Source organism: Gekko japonicus, unplaced genomic scaffold (genome assembly GCF_001447785.1).
Source record: "Gekko japonicus isolate JY-2015 unplaced genomic scaffold, Gekko_japonicus_V1.1 scaffold3114, whole genome shotgun sequence".
Taxonomy (NCBI): Eukaryota; Metazoa; Chordata; class Lepidosauria; order Squamata; family Gekkonidae; genus Gekko; species Gekko japonicus.
The window spans coordinates 25,114-44,236 of record NW_015169878.1 but is presented as its reverse complement, the minus strand read 5'-3'; the positions used below and the strand labels follow the sequence as shown (position 1 = coordinate 44,236).

Here is a 19,123-nt window from a genome sequence, read left to right as displayed (position 1 = left end):
AATTTCCAGAAATTTTACATCTCTATTTATAAGTAATTTATTGTGGACTTAAATAACAATTTATTTATTTATTTATTTATTCATTCATTCATTCATTCATTCTTTGGATTTATATCCCGTCCTCCCCAAAGGCTCAGGGCGGCTAAGGGCATAAAATGCCAGATTATAACAATAAAACAATATAAAATACATGATCTTGGTCGCGGTCATTGTTGTATTTTATGTATTTGTCCTACCACTTTGGTGTAGTCAGGTTAAGTGCGCGAACTCTAATCAGGGAGAACCGTGTTTGATTCCCCACTCCTCCACTTGCACCTGCTGGGTGACCTTGGGCAAGTCACGGTTCTGTCAGCGCTGTTCTTGAAAAAGAGCAGTTTCTGTCAGAGCTCTCTCAGCCCCACCTACCTCACAGGGTGTGTCTGTTGTGGGGAGGGGAAGGGAAAGGAGATTGTGAGCCGCTCTGAGCCTCCTTTGGGGAGTGAAGGGCGGGGTATAAAACCAATCTCTCCTTCTTCTCAGCAGGCAGGTGCCGATGGGGAGTGGCCCTGGTATCTTTGGGGTGATTCGTGCCGCCTTTGTGCCCCGACACGGATGGCCCAGGCGAGCCTGATCTCACCACATCTCGGAACCTAAGCAGGGTCGTCCCTGGTTAGTATCTGGATGGGAGACCACCGAGGAAGTCCGCAGGCAGCGGCAAACCACCTCTGGATATCTCTTCCCTTGAATACCCTAAAGCAGGGGTGTCAAACACATTTGTTACGAAGGCCAGATCTGACATAACTGAGACCTTGTTGGGCCGGGCCATGTGTGTCACAAAATGTAATGCCAGGTAAGGTAAAAAGTAAAGGTTCTCTAGCTCGAAAGCCAGTCGAGTCCGACTCTAGGGTTGTGGTGCTCATCTCTGTTTCTGAGCCAAAGAGCCAGCGCTGTCCGAAGACATTTCCGTGGTCATGCGGCCGGCATGACTAGACGCTGAGGCGCATGGAACGCTGTTACCTTCCCACCAAAGTGGTACCTGTTTATCTACTTGCAATTTCCTGCTTTCGAACTGCTAGGTTGGCAGGAGCTGGAACTAGAGAGGGGAGCTCACTCCGTCATGCGGCACACTCGGATCTCGAACTGCTGAACTACCGACCTTCCGGCCTGCAGTTCAGCATCTTAACCACTGAGCCACCACAGCTCCTTAATGCCAGGTAGCGGAGATATAAACTTTATAAAGGACATAAACACAAAGATTTTTTTTTCTTGAAATAAAAACTTGCTTAAGACATTAGCACTCCTGTAATATTTTGTTTATTTAACGGTGTCTGATAACTGACACCTATGGCTCTGAATTATTGAATCAAAATGTCTGTGCTGTTGCAATCTTGAGTATGCTATTCAGGTGTGCATCTGTAAGCTGCAAACCTACTTTTGATTTATTGGCATTCGCCACAGAAATCTCATGCTCAGAGTTCTGAGTCTAGGACCCAGGTTAGAACATGAAACGGCTGAGTGATTAAGAGAGTCTGGCGAAGCAAGCTACGATGCAGCAGCAGGAGCAACGGAACTGGAAGCAGGAGATGGCCGGTTCCACTGCGGGCCTGATGGAAGCCGTCCAGGGGCCTGATCAGCCCCCCGGGCCGCGTGTTTGACACCCCTGCCCTGAAGGGTTGCCATAAGTTGGCTGCGACTTGACAGTGGTTCCCTCCACCACCACACTTGAACGCATGAAGCTGCCGTATACTGAATCAGACCACTGGTCTACCAAAGTTAGTATTGTCTACTCAGACTGGCAGCAGCTCTTGGGCACAGGTCCTCCCCATCACCAACTGCCGGGTACTAAACATGAGGAGCTGCGGTGGCTCAAGTGGTTAAGACGCTGAACTGCAGGCTGTGGAAGGTCAGTAGTTCAGCAGTTCGAGACCCGGCTGTGCCGCATGAAGGAGTGAGCTCCCATCTCTAGTTCCAGCTCCTGCCAACCTAGCAGTTCGAAAGCAAGACATTGCAAGTAGATAAATAGGGACCGCTTCGGTGGGAAGGGAACAGCGTTCCGTGCGCCTTGGTGTTTAGTCATGCCGGCCACATGACCACGGAAATGTCTTCGGACAGCGCTGGCTCTTCGGCTTTGAAACGGAGATGAGCACCGCAACCCTAGAGTCGGATTCGACTGGCTTTTGAGCAAGGGAACCTTTACCTTTACCTTTACTGAACATGAGACCTGCTACATGCAGATGCTCTACCTGAGCTACAGCTTTTCTGCACAAAGGACTTAACATCACTATTGGGCAGTGGCTCTCCAGGGTCTTTCACACCACCTGCCTCCCGGGGTTTGAACCTGGGACCCTTCTGCATGCCAAGCAGAGGCTCTACTACCGAGGCACTTGACTTTTGGCAAATGTGAAAGATTGTGGCTGAACGTGTGAACTGACTCCAACGAAGTCACAGAGTAGATCGGTGACGAAGCATTCACGCACACGTGCAAACACAAGAGCATTGCTACGATGTTTTGTCGCTCAAAACAAAAGGACGTGTGAACCAACCCTTTCGCGATCGCAGGTGCCTTTGGACACCTGAAGCTGCCTCCTACGGAATCAGAAGCCTCGGTCCATCAAAGTCAGGATTGATCTACTCAGACTGCCCGCGGCTCTCTAGCGTCTCAGGCGGAGGCCTTTCACATCACCTTCTGCCTGGTCCTTTTCTAAATGGGAGATGCCGGGGCTTGAACCTGGGTCCTCCCGTGTGCAAAGCGGGCAGCTCTTTCACGGAGCCACAGCCCCAACGGTGAGCCCAACGGGCCGCCGACTCACCTGACAACATGCTGGCGCTGCTGACGGGGGTGCTGCTTCCTGGCATACTGGCGGAGCTCATCCGAGCCTGGTCCTTCACTATGGGATCTGCAAGACATGGAGTCCCCCCCCGAGCTCGGGTTAGAGCGGCCGTATTATTATTATTATTACATCCCAGCTATGCCGGGCTCTGGGCGATGTACAAGAGAGGCATCGTGCCATAGAACAAGGTATGTCCAACAGGTAGATTGCGATCTACCAGTAGATCGCGGAGGGGTCGTCAGAGGTAGATCACCAGCCGCACTTGGTCTCCTGGTTTGCTGGACAGGTGTGTGGGTTTTTTTGATGATTACTCATTGAACAAGGCACCTCTTGAAAACGAAATATTAACCCTTAAAAAAAAACCCTTAAAATGATATTCACCCAACTTCAAAAAGCTGGTGGATGAAATGCAGGCTCAGACGTCTCACTAATGAGCAAGAGCGGAGTTTTAAAGATTGCGCAAGATCAGCCTGGATCAATACTTGACCTACATTGAACGCAAATAACTCCGAATAAAAGTTAAAGAAAGTTATTGAGGCGGTTAAAGAAAGTTATTATTTTTTTTTAACAATTTTATTGTTAGGATATAACAAGTCCAGTATTGAACCATTTCACCATTCATAATATATCCCTTTTCTCTATCACCCTCCCTCCCCTGGTTCAGGCTTCCCGCAGCGCTCCCACCCCCCCACTACGTCCCATTCTCTTGTTCTATCCCTCCTCTTAAACAATACTTAAAAGTTCACAGTTTCTCTTACTACCTTTTTCGCATCTTTCAACCTTATAGGTAACAGGTTAAAGAAAGTTATAACTCAATACAAAATAAAAAAATGTCCGCAGTTCTTTCTGGATCTTCATCTCTCTGTTTTGTTTTTGCTTATTTTGCTTACCAGTAAATGACAGAAGGTGCATTATAAATGGGGGGCGGGGGGCGCCCGCGGTGGAACCCAACTTTAGTGGGTTAAAATCTAATTGGAAACTAATTGGAAACTTTATTTTCATGGTGGCAGATCACCGGCACTTTTGGCCGGAAAAAAATAGATCACGACCTGTTCGAAGTTGGACATGCCTGCCATAGAACAAAATACAATTTTTTAAAATCCAATGCGGTGAATAAGAACAAAACCAGAATAAAATCCCAGATGGCGATTTGCAGTTTTCTATTCCTTAAGAACATAAGAGAAGCCAATGTTGGATCAGGCCAAAGGCCCATCCAGTCCAACACTCTGTGTCACACAGTGGCCAGAAATACCAGGTGCCATACCAGAAATACCAGTGGTCCACCAGTTCCTTCTGGACTACTTGGCTATGGGGTGGGGGTGGGGGATAGAAACTTAACAAAATATACATGCAGGAAGAGAGGGAAAAGGAGAAGGGTGCCAGCCAGTATAACTAACCGTCGCTGCCCTCAGCCAAAAGCCTGGCGGAACCTCTCTGCTTTACAGGCCCTGCGGAATTGCGCAAGGTCCCGCGGGGGCCCTGGTGTCATTTGGCAGAGAGTTCCACCAGGTTGGGGCCAGGACGGAGAAGGCCCCGGCCCTGGTCGGGGACAGCCGGACATTCTTGGGGCCAGAGATCACCGGCAAGGTGTTATCGATGGAGCGCAAAGCTCTTCCAGGGACACAGCGGAGAAGGCGGTCCCGTAGGTATGCTGGCCCCAGACCATTAGGTAGATTCATGGACGATAAGAACATAAGAGATGCCAATGTTGGATCAGGCCAAAGGCCCATCCAGTCCAACACTCTGTATCACACAGTGGCCAGAAATACCAGGTGCCATCAGGAGGTCCAGCAGTGGGGCCAGGACATTAGAAGCCCTCCCACTGTTGCCCCCCCCCCAAGCACCAAGAAGACAGAGCATCCCTTGCCCCAGACATAAGAACATAAGAGAAGCCAATGTTGGATCAGGCCAATGGCCCACCCAGTCCAACACTCTGTGTCACACAGTGGCCAGAAATACCAGGTGCCATCAGGAGGTCCACCAGCGGGGCCAGGACACTAGAAGCCCTCCCACTGTTGCCCTCCCACTGTTGCTCCCCCAAGCACCAAGAAGACAGAGCATCACTTGCCCCAGACATAAGAACATAAGAGAAGCCAATGTTGGACCAGGCCAGTGGCCCATCCAGTCCAACACTCTGTGTCACACAGTGGCCAGAAATACCAGGTCCCATCAGGAGGTCCAGCAATGGGGCCAGGACCCTAGAAGCCCTCCCACTGTTGCCCCCCCCAAGCACCAAGAATACAGAGCATCCCTTGCCCCAGAGTCCCTTATCTATACGATAAGATTCATGGACGGTAAGTGGCCCTGAGCGTCTCATTGCTCTCTCAGCCCCCCCCGCCCCCCGTCCTGTGCAAGAACAGAAAACCGGGCCCACGGAGAGGCAGACTCACAAAAGTAAGGGTGCTCCATGGCTTCTCTTGCCGTGAGCCGGGACTGGTGGTCGTATCGCAGCAATTTGTCTAGGAAATCCAGGGCCTCCGGGCTGACCAAGTGCTGATTCTCGCTGTGGACGAAGCGCTCCCATCGCTTGCGGGAGTGCCTGCGGGAGGGAGAGGGGAACACTGAGCGGACGGGAACACGCCTGGAAGTCCTCCTTACGTGCCTTAAAGCAACGCCTGGGGAGGAAGGAAGGCACACGTCCAACTCAGAGAAACGCTGCCCATCATTTCTACAGGGCTTGCGAAAGGCAAGGTGGCGCACTTGCCTGTAACACCGGACTGTTTTTGGAGGGGGGAAAGAGATACGGTGACCAGAACTGCACACAGTCTTCCAAATGAGGTCACACCACAGATCTATACAAGGGTATTATAACGTCGGCTGTAGAGATGAAGAGGAAGAAGAGAAGAGATTGGATTTATACCCCACCCTTCACTACCCAAAGGTGTCTCAGAGTGGCTGACAAACTCCTTTCCCTTCCCCTCCCCACAACAGACACCCTGGGAGGTGGGTGGGGCTGAGAGAGCTCTTGACACAAACTGCTCTCTTTCAAGGACAGCTCTTGTCAGAACTATGGCTTGCCCGAGGTCATCCAGCCAGGTGCAAGTGGAGGAGTGGGGAATCAAACCCAGCTCTCTCAGATTAGAGTCCGTGCACTTAAGAAGAAGAGATTGGATTTATACCCTGCCCTTCACTTGGAGTCTCAGAGCGGCTTACAAACTCCTTCCCCTTCCCTTCCCCACAACAGACACCTTGTGAGATAAGTGGGGTTGAGAGAGCTCTGACAGAAACGGCTCTTTTTCAAGAACAGCTCTTATCAGAACTACAGCTTGCCCAAGGTCATCCAGCCAGGTGCAAGTGGAGGAGTGGGGAATCAAACCTGGTTCTCCCAGATTAGAGTCTGCGCACTTAACCACGACACCAAACTGATGCAAACTTGTTGCATGAAAAAAGCAGCACCTGTGACAGACAGGTCCAGTTCCGCCTCTCTCAAAGTGCAACTAACCTTGTATAGATCTGTGGTGTGACCTCATTCGGAAGACTGTGTGCAGTGCTGGTCACACCACAGATCTATACAAGGTTAGTTGCACTTTGAGAGAGGCGGAACTGGACCTGTCTGTCACAGGTGCCGCTTTTTTCATGCGAGTTTGCATCTATGCAGCCAACGTTCTAATACCCTTGTATAGATCTGTGGTGTGACCTCATTCGGAAGACTGTGTGCAGTGCTGGTCACACCACAGATCTATACAAGGTTAGTTGCACTTTGAGAGAGGCGGAACTGGACCTGTCTGTCACAGGTGCCGCTTTTTTCATGCGAGTTTGCATCTATGCAGCCAACGTTCTAATACCCTTGTATAGATCTGTGGTGTGACCTCATTCGGAAGACTGTGTGCAGTGCTGGTCACACCACAGATCTATACAAGGTTAGTTGCACTTTGAGAGAGGCGGAACTGGACCTGTCTGTCACAGGTGCCGCTTTTTTCATGCGAGTTTGCATCTATGCAGCCAACGTTCTAATACCCTTGTATAGATCTGTGGTGTGACCTCATTCGGAAGACTGTGTGCAGTGCTGGTCACACCACAGATCTATACAAGGGTATTAGAACGTTGGCTGCATAGATGCAAACTCGCATGAAAAAAGCGGCACCTGTGACAGACAGGTCCAGTTCCGCCTCTCTCAAAGTGCAACTAACCTTGTATAGATCTGTGGTGTGACCAGCACTGCACACAGTCTTCCGAATGAGGTCACACCACAGATCTATACAAGGGTATTAGAACGTTGGCTGCATAGATGCAAACTCGCATGAAAAAAGCGGCACCTGTGACAGCCAGGCCCAGTTCCGCCTCTCTCAAAGTGCAACTAACCTTGTATAGATCTGTGGTGTGACCAGCACTGCACACAGTCTTCCGAATGAGGTCACACCACAGATCTATACAAGGGTATTAGAACGTTGGCTGCATAGATGCAAACTCGCATGAAAAAAGCGGCACCTGTGACAGACAGGTCCAGTTCCGCCTCTCTCAAAGTGCAACTAATGGGAGCTGATGGAATGCTGGGACACTTGACAGACAGAACAGTCGGAACGGGGAGAGCAGAGAAGAGTTTTGAGCCACTGAGCCAAGAAGCATGCGATAGAAGCTGGATGGGAGAAAGACAATGTCACTGAGAAGACAAGAAGGACGAGGAGAGTTAGGGATGAAGAGTTCAAGCACTGAGATATGTATCCATGTGCTCAAACACTCCACTGTGGTTAAAAGTTTTAAGTAATAGTTAATCCTTTGCTCAACCCCGCTGACTGAAAGTCAACTGTCTCAGGGAAGAAGAAGAAGAAGAGATTGGATTTATCCCCTGCCCTTCACTACCCAAAGGTGTCTCAGAACGGCTCACAAACTCCTTCCCCTTCCCCTCCCCACAACAGACACCCTGTGAGGTGGGTGGGGCTGAGTGAGCTCTGACAGAAAGGGCTCCTTTTCAAGGACAGCTCTTATCAGAACTACGGCTTGCCCAAGGTCATCCAGCAGGTGCAAGTGGAGGAGTGGGGAATCAAACTCGGTCCTCTCAGATTAGAGTCCGTGCACTTAACCACTACACCAAACGACATGCACAAAACCCAGTGTGGCCTCGGCCTGTATATATCCGTATGACGTAAGCTGCCTTGAGAAAAGGGCAGGGTAGAAACATTTTAAGAAATAAATGGTGCCGGCATAAAATGGGAAGCAGTGTTTAGTTCTCCACCACAGTAGCTCAGGGAAATATCTGGGTGAGTGGTGGCTGAAAGGGGGGGGGGGAATTGGCTACCCTGTTTTTGTCTTTGGGAAGGAGGGACCCGGTGTGTAAAAGGGTTCGGGGCTCTCGTTAAAATAGTTAGAGAGAAGATGGGTGCTGAAACTGTAGCTGCCTAACCTATCTGTGTCGCTGAAGCTAAGAGAGGTTGCACTGGGTGGTAGTGCTTGGGAAGAAGAAGAACAGAAGATTGGATTAATACCCCGCCCTTCACTATCCAAAGGATTCTCAGAGCGGCTGACAAACTCCTTTCCCTCCCCCTCCCCACAACAGACACTCAGTGCGGTAGGTGGGGCTGAGAGAGTTCTGACAGAAACTCCTCTTTTTCAAGAACAGCTCTTGTCAGAACTACGGCTTGCCCAAGGTCATCCAGCCAGGTGAGAGTGGAGGAGTGGGGAGTCAAACCCGGTTCTCCCAGATTAGAGTCCACACACTTAACCACTAAATCAAACTGGCTATTTATCGACTTGCAATGTCTTCCTTTCGAACTGCTAGTTTGGCAGGAGCTAGGGCCGGAGACGGGAGCTCACTCCGTCACGCAGCACGCGGGTCTCGAACTGCTGGACTACCGACCTTCCGGTCTGCAGCTTAGCGTCTTAACCACTTGAGCCGCCACGGCCACAACAGCACACCAACTCAGCTGATCCTAATGAAGACCAGACGATTTTAGTTCCGACGCTTCCACCCGACCCCAGCTCACCTGCCCAAGATATCGTTGAAACGGGGGTCAAGTTCTATGTTGTATTTGTCGATGTAGTCGTACAGGTCTTCCGTCCCCAGCACCTTCGCTATTCTCACCAACTGTGGACAGACAACGTGTGAAGTCAGCAGCACGCCAATCGGCCAGAACTTTCCCAGCTGCCAAGTGGAGGGAACGAGGGGAAGCTGAAGACTGAGGGGAGGGTGGTGGGTGGGGAAGACAGGAGGGAAAGAGAGAGGCTACGGCGGCTTTCGGGGAAGGTGACAACGGCGATGCACTCCCCAAAGTCCTTGTGCGTTCCCTTGCTCGTTTATCACTAACTGGATTTTTCGTGCTGTTCTTCCACAACAACCAGGAAGAGATGTGGGATTCCTCCTTTCATTTCACCCTCACGCTATCCCTCCAAGGTAGGCTACACTGAGAGAAAGTACCTTAGCCAGGCAATGAGTTTCAAGGCCTATTGGGCCACATCCCTGACAGCACAGCTCATTAGCATATTAGGCCACACCCCCGTGCTTTCCCTTGACTTGCCTGGGCACCCCAGGCTGCAGGGAGCCCAGGCAAGCCTGCCCTTGGACAGGCCGGGGAAGGCACGGGGAGGCATTTAAATGCCTCCCCGATCCTTTCAGGGGGGGGGGGCCTGGCCCGGCCACCTCGGAGTCGCCGGGGTGTGTGTTTGCTCTCCAGGCCTTCCCTCTGTAGCCACGCATGCAGAGGTTTTGGCTGTAGTGGGCGTGGCCAACCCTGAAACCAGCCGGAACTCCGTTCCTCTGCGTTCCTGCCCAGAAATAGCCCTGGCCAAATCGCTCGCTCACAGCTTTAATGCCAGTCGCTCACAAAGTAGGATTTTTGCTCACAGGACTCCACAGCTCAAAGGGCACACTGTTTAGGAACTAGTCTGCACATGGCATTGGATGCACGCCGACACATGCGCACACGTGAGCCACCATTGCAGCAGACCAAGTGGAAGACGTGCCCGGTGGAAGCGATCCTTTGCACAAATCCTTTTTGTCCTCATCCCTCGCAAAACCAGGCGGTGAGATGAACGGACAAGTATGCGGTGGGACGACGGTGCGGGGGCCCGCCGCGAGAGCTCACCTGATCGTAATTGTCGTGGCCGTGGAAAAAGGGCTCCTTCCGGAAGATCATGCTGGCGAGCATGCACCCCAAGCTCCACATGTCCAGACTGTAATCGTACATCTATGGGGAAGCGAAGGAGGCCCGTCAGTACAGTGCCGACTCAGAAGAAGGAAAAGCGCTCGTTTTTGTCACAGACGCACGCTTGCCGCCTGGGAGAGACTTTCCCCCAAGGAAAACCAGCGGGAGCGGTTTACCCGAGGGAAAGGCCCCCCCAGAGTGAAAATTTTCTACAGCTGCACAAATTTTACTCCCACGAGATAACACAGTGGCAGTTGTGTGCTCGACGGGAGGATTTCTACAGCGGTGCCAGGAAATGTAGCCCAGCGTCGGAAAACAGCCTTCTGCATCGCCTGAGACATGACAGCGGAGGGTCATCACCACACCCCAAATACGCCTTTTAACTGGAGGTGCCGGGGATTGAACCTGGGACCTTCTGCATGCCAGGCAGAGGTTCTTCCACTGAGCCACAGCCTCTCTTGACAGCTCTCCAGGGTCTCAGGCGGAGGTCTTTCCCATCACCTACTGCCTGGTCCTTTTTTAAAACTGGAGATGCCGGGGATTGAACCTGGGACCTTCTGCGTGCCAAGCAGATGCTCTGCCACTGAGCCACGGCCCCTCTTTACAGCTCTCCAGGGTCTCAGGCGGAGGTCTTTCCCATCACCTACTGCCTGGTCCTTTTTTAAAACTGGAGATGCCGGGGATTGAACCTGGGACCTTCTGTGTGCCAAGCAGATGCTCTGCCACTGAGCCACGGCCCCTCTTTACAGCTCTCCAGGGTCTCAGGCGGAGGTCTTTCCCATCACCTACTGCCTGGTCCTTTTTTAAAACTGGAGATGCCGGGGATTGAACCTGGGACCTTCTGTGTGCCAAGCAGAGGCTCTGCCACTGAGCCACGGCCCCTCTTTACAGCTCTCCAGGGTCTCAGGCGGAGGTCTTTCCCATCACCTACTGCCTGGTCCTTTTTTAAAACTGGAGATGCCGGGGATTGAACCTGGGACCTTCTGCGTGCCAAGCAGATGCTCTGCCACTGAGCCACGGCCCCTCTTGACAGCTCTCCAGGGTCTCAGGCGGAGGTCTTTCCCATCACCTACTGCCTGGTTCTTTAAGAACCCCAAATACGCCACATGCAACTGGGACTTCTGATTCTTTCCACCATTCCGTACCCAAACGGAGAGCCAGGCTGGGACAGGTCCAGGTGGAAGAGGCACCTGGAAGGATTTGAGGGGGGGGGGCATAGAGTGCTGTCACGTTGCAGCCGACTCAGGGCACACTCCGTAGGGTTTAAAAGGCTAGAGATGTGCAGAGCGGGTTGGCCACTGCCTGCCTCTGCGCAGGGACCCTAGGCTTCCTTGGGGGCCTCCCGTCCAAGCGGTAACCAGAGACGACCCTGCTTAGCTTCTGGGCCATCCAGGTCAAGGCATAAAGTAAGAGCTGTCGAGTCACAACCAACTTGACCCTGTAGGGTTTTCAAGGCAAGAGACAAACAGAAGTGATGCTCTGTGACTTCTTGGTGCTTGGGGGGGGGGACAACAGTGGGAGGGCTTCTAATGTCCTGGCCCCACTGGTGGACCTCCTGATGGCCCCTGGTATTTCTGGCCACTGTGAGACACAGAGTGTTGGACTGGATGGGCCTTTGGCCTGATCCAACATTGGCGTCTCTTACGTTCTTATATGGAGCAGAGGACCATCAGTGGCTATTAGCCACAAGGTATAGATAGGGGCTCTGGGGCAACTTCTTTTTTGTGAGGGGGGGGGGGTGTCCAACAGTGGGAGGGCTTCTAATGTCCTGGCCCCACTGGTGGACCTCCTGATGGCCCCTGGTATTTCTGGCCACTGTGTGACACAGGGTGTTGGACTGGATGGGCCTTTGGCCTGATCCAACAGTGGCGTCTCTTATGTTCTTATGTGGTTCGCCCTTGCCTGTCTCTGCCTAGCGACCCTGGACTTCCTTGGAGGTCTCCCATCCGAGTACTAACCAAGGCTGACCCTGCTTAGCTTGTGAGAGCTGGTGAGATGGGGCAAGCCTGGGCTACAAAAGTCAAGGCAAGAGACAAACTCCTTCCCCTTCCCCTCCCCACAACAGACACCCTGTGAGGTAAAAGAAGAAGAAGAAGAGTTTGGATTTATACCCCGCCCTTCACTACCCAAAGGTGTCTCAGAGTGGCTTACAAACTCCTTTCCCTTCCCCTCCCCACGACAGACACCCTGGGAGGTAGGTGGGGCTGAGAGAACTCTAACAGAAACGGCTCTTTTTCAAGAACAGCCCTTATCAGAACTAGGGCTTGCCCAAGGTCATCCAGCCAGGTGCAAGTGGAGGAGTGGGGAATCAAACCCGGTTCTCCCAGATTAGAAGAAGAAGAAGAGTTTGGATTTATACCCCGCCCTTCACTACCCAAAGGTGTCTCAGAGCGGCTGACAACCTCCTTTCCCTTCCCCTCCCCACAACAGACACACTGGGAGGTAGGTGGGGCTGAGAGAGCTCTGACAGAAACGGCTCTTTTTCAAGAACAGCTCTTATCAGAACTATGGCTTGCCCAAGGTCATCCAGCCAGGTGCAAGTGGAGGAGTGGGGAATCAAACCCGGTTCTCCCAGATTAGAAGAAGAAGAGTTTGGATTGATACCCCGCCCTTCACTACCCAAAGGTGTCTCAGAGCGGCTTACAAACTCCTTTCCCTTCCCCTCCCCACAACAGACACACTGGGAGGTAGATGGGGCTGAGAGAGCTCTAATAGAAACGGCTCTTTTTCAAGGACAGCTCTTGTCAGAACCATGGCTTGCCCAAGGTCATCCAGCAGGTGCAAATGGAGGAGTGGGGAATCAAACCCGGTTCTCCAAGATTAGAGTCCGCGCACTTAACCACCACACCAAACTGGCTTTCTAGGAAGTTTGGCCACCCCTGGACTAGATGGCCTGTATGGCCCGTTCCAACACCGTGGTTCCATGATCAGATAACCAAGTTTTGACTCTCGAAAAGCTCCCGCCCCACAAATTGTGTGGGTCTCTAAAGTGCTACTGAGCTCAGATCTAGCCGTTCCACCACAGACTGACACGGCTACCCTCGGAAACTGTCCTTTCCAGAACCCTCTTGCAAAATAATTCTATGCCCCTTTCCCCTCTTCCCCAACATAAAATAAAGGGACAGACCATCGGCTAACCCTGAACTACATTCATATTTTGCTTTTCACACTTAGTGTTTGCCAATATACAGCGTTAATCAGCGACAGGCTGTGTTTCACGGTGACTTATGCAGGTGACCCCAGAGTTGAGCCTCCCACGACTGCTTTTCCCCATTCACCCCATCCCTCGTCCTTTTGACCCCTGCGGGAGAGTTGTGACCCATTCCGGGGTCCTGATTCACAGACTGAGGACCGCTGGCGTTAAGTCGAGGAATTTGCTGGTTCTCGGCTTTCTGCTTCCTCGCAATGCTGAGACTGGGCGGCACTTACTTGATAATCTACAAGAAGCTCGGGGCCTTTGAAGTATCTGGAAGCGACTCGAACGTTGTACTCTTGGCCAGGATGGTAGAATTCTGCCAAGCCCCAGTCTATTAGCCGCAGCTAAAAAAAGAAGAGAGAACTTAAGTAAATAGGAAGAGCCCTGCTGGATCGGACCAGAGGTCCATCTAGTCCACCCTCCTGTCTCACACAATGGCCAACCTGTTTCTCTGGAGGGCCAACAACAGAGCATAGAGGCCGAAACCTTCCCCAGATGTTGCCTCCTCACTCTGGGATTCAAACGATTAGTGCATCTGAATGTGGAGGTTCCCTTCAGTCACCATGGCTATATCCCTACAAATAGGGATGGGCACGAACTGAGTCACAAACGGAAGTTCGTAACGAATTTTGGCTGGTTCGTGAATTGATGGTCGCGGCAGGTCAACTGGCATGAACTTTCCACAAACTTTCAAGCAGTTTGTTCCAAACCGACTCCTTTCAATCAAAATGTTTACCAAACTTCAAAGCAACAGGGGAGAGACTGTAGAGGAGCAGGCGGCGGGGTTTGGTGTGCATTTGGTGTGTGTAGGTTGCACGGTTGAACCTGAGCCTGAAATTTCCCCAAAAGCACTTTCCTGGGGGTATCTTCTTTGGGGGGGTCCTAGCTCGGATCTCCGAGGTCCAATCTGCACGTAACTTGGAGGGCATGTAGAGGAGCATTGGGGGGAGGGGTCCTTTACGAGTTTGATGTTTCTAGCTTGCATAGGGTCCGTTCTATACACTCATGAACCTGCGCCTGTCAAAATGACCACCTGTCATTTCCCCAGAAAGCATTTTCCTGGGAACACCTTCTTTGGGGTGCTGTAACTCAGATCCTGTAAATCTAATCCTCACCAAACTTGGAGGGCAAGCCAGAGATCCCCTGTGAGTTTGGTGTCTCTAGCAAGCTGTGTGTGTGTTCATTCTACCATGCTACAAACCTCACCAATTCTTTTGGAGCCTACAAGTTTTGTGACAGTTCGCGGCTCATGAACCGGGCACGCCAAGAACCGAAATGAACTGCATTTTCCTCGTATGTGCCCATCCCTATCCACAAATCTAATCCCCATTTAAAACTGTTGATTCCTGTGGCCATCACTATGCTTTAATCACACTCTGCGTAAAGAAGAAGAGGAGATTGGATTTATACTCTGTCCTTCACTCAGGAGTCACAGAGTGGGCTTCCGGTTTGTGGATCAGCGATGGTGGTCGTTCTCCCCGGACCTCGGGAGAATGACTCGCACACCAGCGGTATGGAGGGGTGCTACCTCAAGTAGCACTCACACGGAGCCTTTGCGATAGGCTCCAGGCCATAGGGCTTTTGAGGGGCAGCCTCTTCGACAGCTAAACAAGAACTCTACAAGTATATTGTTGTACTAACACTTTTATTAATACCACTTAGACTAACACGGATATGATCTCCTCCTCTTGGGTTTTTAGTGTAGTGTGGTTATCTATCCTTTATCCTTAGATGTTATCCCCCTCCCTCGTGTTTTCTTTGTAGTTTTGTAGTCTCATAAACAAATAATAAAAAATATCCCTCTGGGGATTTCAAAAAAAAGAAAAAAGAAAAAGGAGTCACAGAGTGGTTTACAATTCCCTTCCCTTCCCCTCCTCCCCTCCCCTCCCCTCCCCACAAAAGACACCCTGTGAGGTAGGTGGGGCCGAAAGTGTATTTCCTTTTGTCCGTTCTGAACCTGAATCAGCTTCATTGGTTGTCCTTGAGTTCTAGTCTTCTGGGAAAGGGAGAAAAAATTCTCTTTTGTCAACTCTCTCCGCCCCATGCATAATTTTATAAATTATGTCCCCCTTAGTCTCAGCAGAAAAGTCCTAGACTCTTCAGCCTTTTCTCTTAGGTAACATGATCCAACCCCCAAATCATCTTGGTTGCCCTCTTAGGAGATGGAAATAAGTGGTTAGGAGATGGAGAGAAGAGCCGGTTTGGAGTAGTGGTTAAGAGTGGCAGGACTCTAATCTGGAGAAGCGGGTTTGATTCCCCATTTCTCCACAGGAAGCCAGCTGGGTGACCTTCGGTCAGTCACAAGTTCTCTGAGAGCTGTTCTCTCAAGAGCAGTTCTCTCAGAGCTCACTCAGCCCCACCTATCTCACAGGGTGTGTGTTGTGGGGAGAGGAAGAGAAGGAGATTGTAAACCACTCTGAGACTCTGAGTGAAGGGCGAGGTATAAATCCAATCTCTTCTTTCTTTAGTCTACCCTTTCAATGAGAGACTGAGTACTGCTAGCTTCAAAACAGCCAGCTAAGAAGCTTCTCAAGAAGCTAAAAAAGCCTATTTATTAATCTGTTTTAGAAAGAACATGTTTCAGACTGGCTTTTCCTGCTGTTTTTTTTTTATTGCACGGCTTTTTTGCAGAAGAAGAAGAAAAAGGCAGCTAATTTTCATGGATTTGTTTTATTCTAAAATCTTGACGCTCCCCTCAGCAGTTTTCCGCAGAGATGGCTCAGAAGTTATCCAATTAACTTTTTGAAAATATAACCTGGCGCCCCGGATAGATGTAAGGTAAAGGTAAAGGTAAAGGTTCCCTTGCTCGAAAGCCAGTCGAATCCGACTCTAGGGTTGCGGTGCTCATCTCCGTTTCAAAGCCGAAGAGCCAGCGCTGTCCGAAGACGTTTCCGTGGTCATGTGGCCGGCATGACTAAACACCAAGGTGCACGGAACGCTGTTACCTTCCCACTGAAGTGGTACCTATTTATCTACTTGCAATTTCTTGCTTTCGAACTGCTAGGTTGGCAGGAGCTGGGACCAGAGACGGGAGCTCACTCCGTCATGCGGCATCCAGGTTTCGAACTGCTGAACTACTGACCTTCCACAGCCTGCAGTTCAGCGTCTTAACCACTTGAGCCACCGCAGATGTAATAGATGTAAACACAGAGCAAAAAGGGGGAGTCCGGTTAATTCCACACCCAAACAGGAAGAGGACGTTTCCGAGGCCCTGCACCTCTTACCTTTCTGTGCTCGTGGTCGATCATGACGTTGTGGGGCTTAACGTCTCTGTGCATGATCCCCATACTGTGACAGTAGTCCAGGGCCTGGAGAAGGGAACATGCACACACCAGAGGGCATTCGTCAGAGAAGAGACGTCGCCATTTTGCATTCCTTCCTACTGAAAAATCCCAGACTGCCGGGACAACAAGGCAATTTACAGAGTCAGGTTTGGAAGGGGTCATCAGTAAGTGCTGGTCATGGCAAAATTCCCTCCGAAGCTCGAAGGCAAAAGCCCCGTCCCACCAAGCCTCGCCAGCAACCTGCCCCCGGACTTTGTCCCCCTATCTGTGCTTCTGCCTGTGGCTACCGGCTTCTCACGAGAAGTATCACATCTTCTGGTGCGGCATACGACGTTCACGGCAAGTAAAGCAACAAGGCCCAGGCTACATCCGTCTCATCAGGCCTCAGAAGCTAAGCAGAGTCGGTCCTAGTTAGCAGTACTTGGACGGGAGGCCACCACGGAAACCCAGGCTTGCTACGCACAGGCCGGCAACGGAAAACCACCTCGGTATATCTCGTCTCGAAAACCCTACAAGGTCGCTATAAGTCGGTTGTGACTTGACAGCACTTTCCACCACAAAAGCGATACTTAGATCACTAAGTATCCTTCCCCCCTTTACTGAAGGGGGGGAGAAGACTCACATCGGCGTTTGGTGGGCCACACTGCCCCCACTTTCCAAGAACCTATAACAAGGGGGGGGGGAAGGATGCAGGGCACTACTTCCCATCTCTACCCTACCATCAATTCCAGGGGCAAGCAGGGGATGTGGCAGAGTCATAAGAACATAAGAGACGCCAATGTTGGATCAGGCCAATGGCCCATCCAGTCCAACACTCTGTCACACAGTGGCCAAAAATACCAGGGACCATCAGGAGGTCCAGCAGCGGGGCCAGGACTCCAGGAGCCCTCCCACTGTTGCCCCCCCCAAAGCACCAAGAAGACAGAGCATCCCTTGCCCCAGACTGAGAGTTCCTATCTATACCTTGTGGCTAATAGCCACTGATGGACCTCTGCTCCATATGTTTCTCCAACCCCCTCTCAAAGCTATGTTTGTAGCTGCCACCACCTCCTGTGGCAGTGAATTCCATGTGTTAATCACTCTTACAAGTGATTCAATTGTGTAAGAGATTCTCGGGTTTTGTATAATCACTCTTACAAGAACGTAAGAGAAGCCAGTGTTGGATCAGGCCAAAGGCCCATCCAGTCCAACACTCTGTGTCACACAGTGGCCAAAAAGACCAGGTGCCATCAGGAGGTCCAGCAGTGGGGCCAGGACACTAGACGCCGTCCCACTGTTGACACCCCCCCCCCAAGCACCAAGGATACAGAGCATCCCTTGCCCCAGACTGCGAGTTCCTATCTATACCTTGTGGCTAATAGCCACTGATGGACCTCTGCTCCCTATGTTTCTCCAATCCCCTCTCAAAACTGTCTATGTTTGTATCTGCCACCACCTCCAGTGGCAGTGAATTCCTATGTCTTAATTACTCCTTGGACTTTACATAAAAGTTCCTACAATAGAAAAATCCTCCCGCTTCCCAGGGCCGGTAGCGGGGATCCCATCTCCCATTCGTCCTCTAACTTACACATACACACACAGGGTGGTGTAGTCATTAAGAGTGTCAGGCTAGTGTCTGGAAGACCCAGGTTCGAATCCCCCACTCGTGCCACGGAAGCTCACTGGGAGACCCTGGGCCGGTCGCACTCTCTCAGCCTAACCTACATAACATGACGTAAGCTGTGCTGGGTGCCCGTTAGGGAGAAACGTGGCATACAAATGAATTAAATAAAACACACGACCTGAGAAGCAAACGCAGACTCACCTTCAAAATTTCATACATGTAGAACCGAATGTCGTAGTCTGTTAACGTTTGGTACAATTGCTGCAGGAGGGAAACACAACATAGTCAGGGTATGAACGTAAGAGAAGCCATGTTGGATCGGGCCAGGGGTGGCCAAACTGTGGCTCGGGAGCCGCATGCGGCTCTTTCACGCATATTGTGTGGCTGGGGAAGCTAAAAGGAGCCATGCTTTCCCTCCCTCCCATCTATTGGCTTTCTTTGTTTCTCTCTCTCTCTCTCTCTCTCTCTCTTTCTTTCCACCACTTTCCTTCTTTCTTTCCACCTCTCTCTTTCTCTCGCTCTCTCGTAGACAAATAAATATCATTAGCAGACAAATAAATATCACTGGACAAATAAATATCATTATCAATATCTGCTTTTACCCCTTTTGTTTTTATTTTTGGCAGTCTCATTAAATAATAAAAAGCAAATGCGCACATTTTAAAAATAAAAATGTGTGTAATATTTGGTCATGTCTTGCGGCTCTCAAACGTCTGATGTTTATTCCATGTGGCTCTTACGCTGAGCAAGTTTGGCCGCCCCGGGATCAGGCCAATGGCCCATCCAGTCCAACACTCTGTGTCACACAGGGGCCAAAACCCAGGGGCCATCAGGAGGTCCAGCAGTGGGGCCAGAACCCCAGAAGCCCTCCCACTCTTGCCCCCCCAAGCGGGGCCAGGATGTTAGAAGCCCTCCCACTGTGCCACCCCCAAGCACCAAGAATACAGAGCATCACTGCCCCAGACATAAGAACCTAAGAGAAGCCATGTTGGATCAGGCCAATGGCCCATCCAGTCCAACACTCTGTGTCACACAGGGGCCAAAACCCAGGGGCCATCAGGAGGTCCACCAGTGGGGCCAGAACTCCAGAAGCCCTCCCATTCCTGCCCCCCAAACACCAAGAATACAGAGCATCACTGCCCCAGACAAAA

At 51.1% G+C, this 19,123-nt stretch overlaps 1 protein-coding gene across 2 annotated transcripts in view; it reads right to left on the bottom strand.

The window, feature by feature from the left end:
* Positions 1 to 19,123, bottom strand: part of LOC107115698 (casein kinase II subunit alpha) — a 40,192-nt gene that overhangs the window by 3,620 nt on the left and 17,449 nt on the right. For both annotated transcript variants that reach the window (XM_015417456.1, XM_015417457.1), the window contains 7 exons: positions 18,174 to 18,233; positions 16,310 to 16,393; positions 13,319 to 13,429; positions 9,830 to 9,931; positions 8,732 to 8,832; positions 5,201 to 5,349; positions 2,790 to 2,876 (listed from right to left, as the gene is read on the bottom strand). In XM_015417456.1, the coding sequence (XP_015272942.1) occupies positions 2,790 to 2,876; positions 5,201 to 5,349; positions 8,732 to 8,832; positions 9,830 to 9,931; positions 13,319 to 13,429; positions 16,310 to 16,393; positions 18,174 to 18,233 (694 nt within the window). The remainder of the gene's footprint in view (positions 1 to 2,789; positions 2,877 to 5,200; positions 5,350 to 8,731; positions 8,833 to 9,829; positions 9,932 to 13,318; positions 13,430 to 16,309; positions 16,394 to 18,173; positions 18,234 to 19,123) is intronic.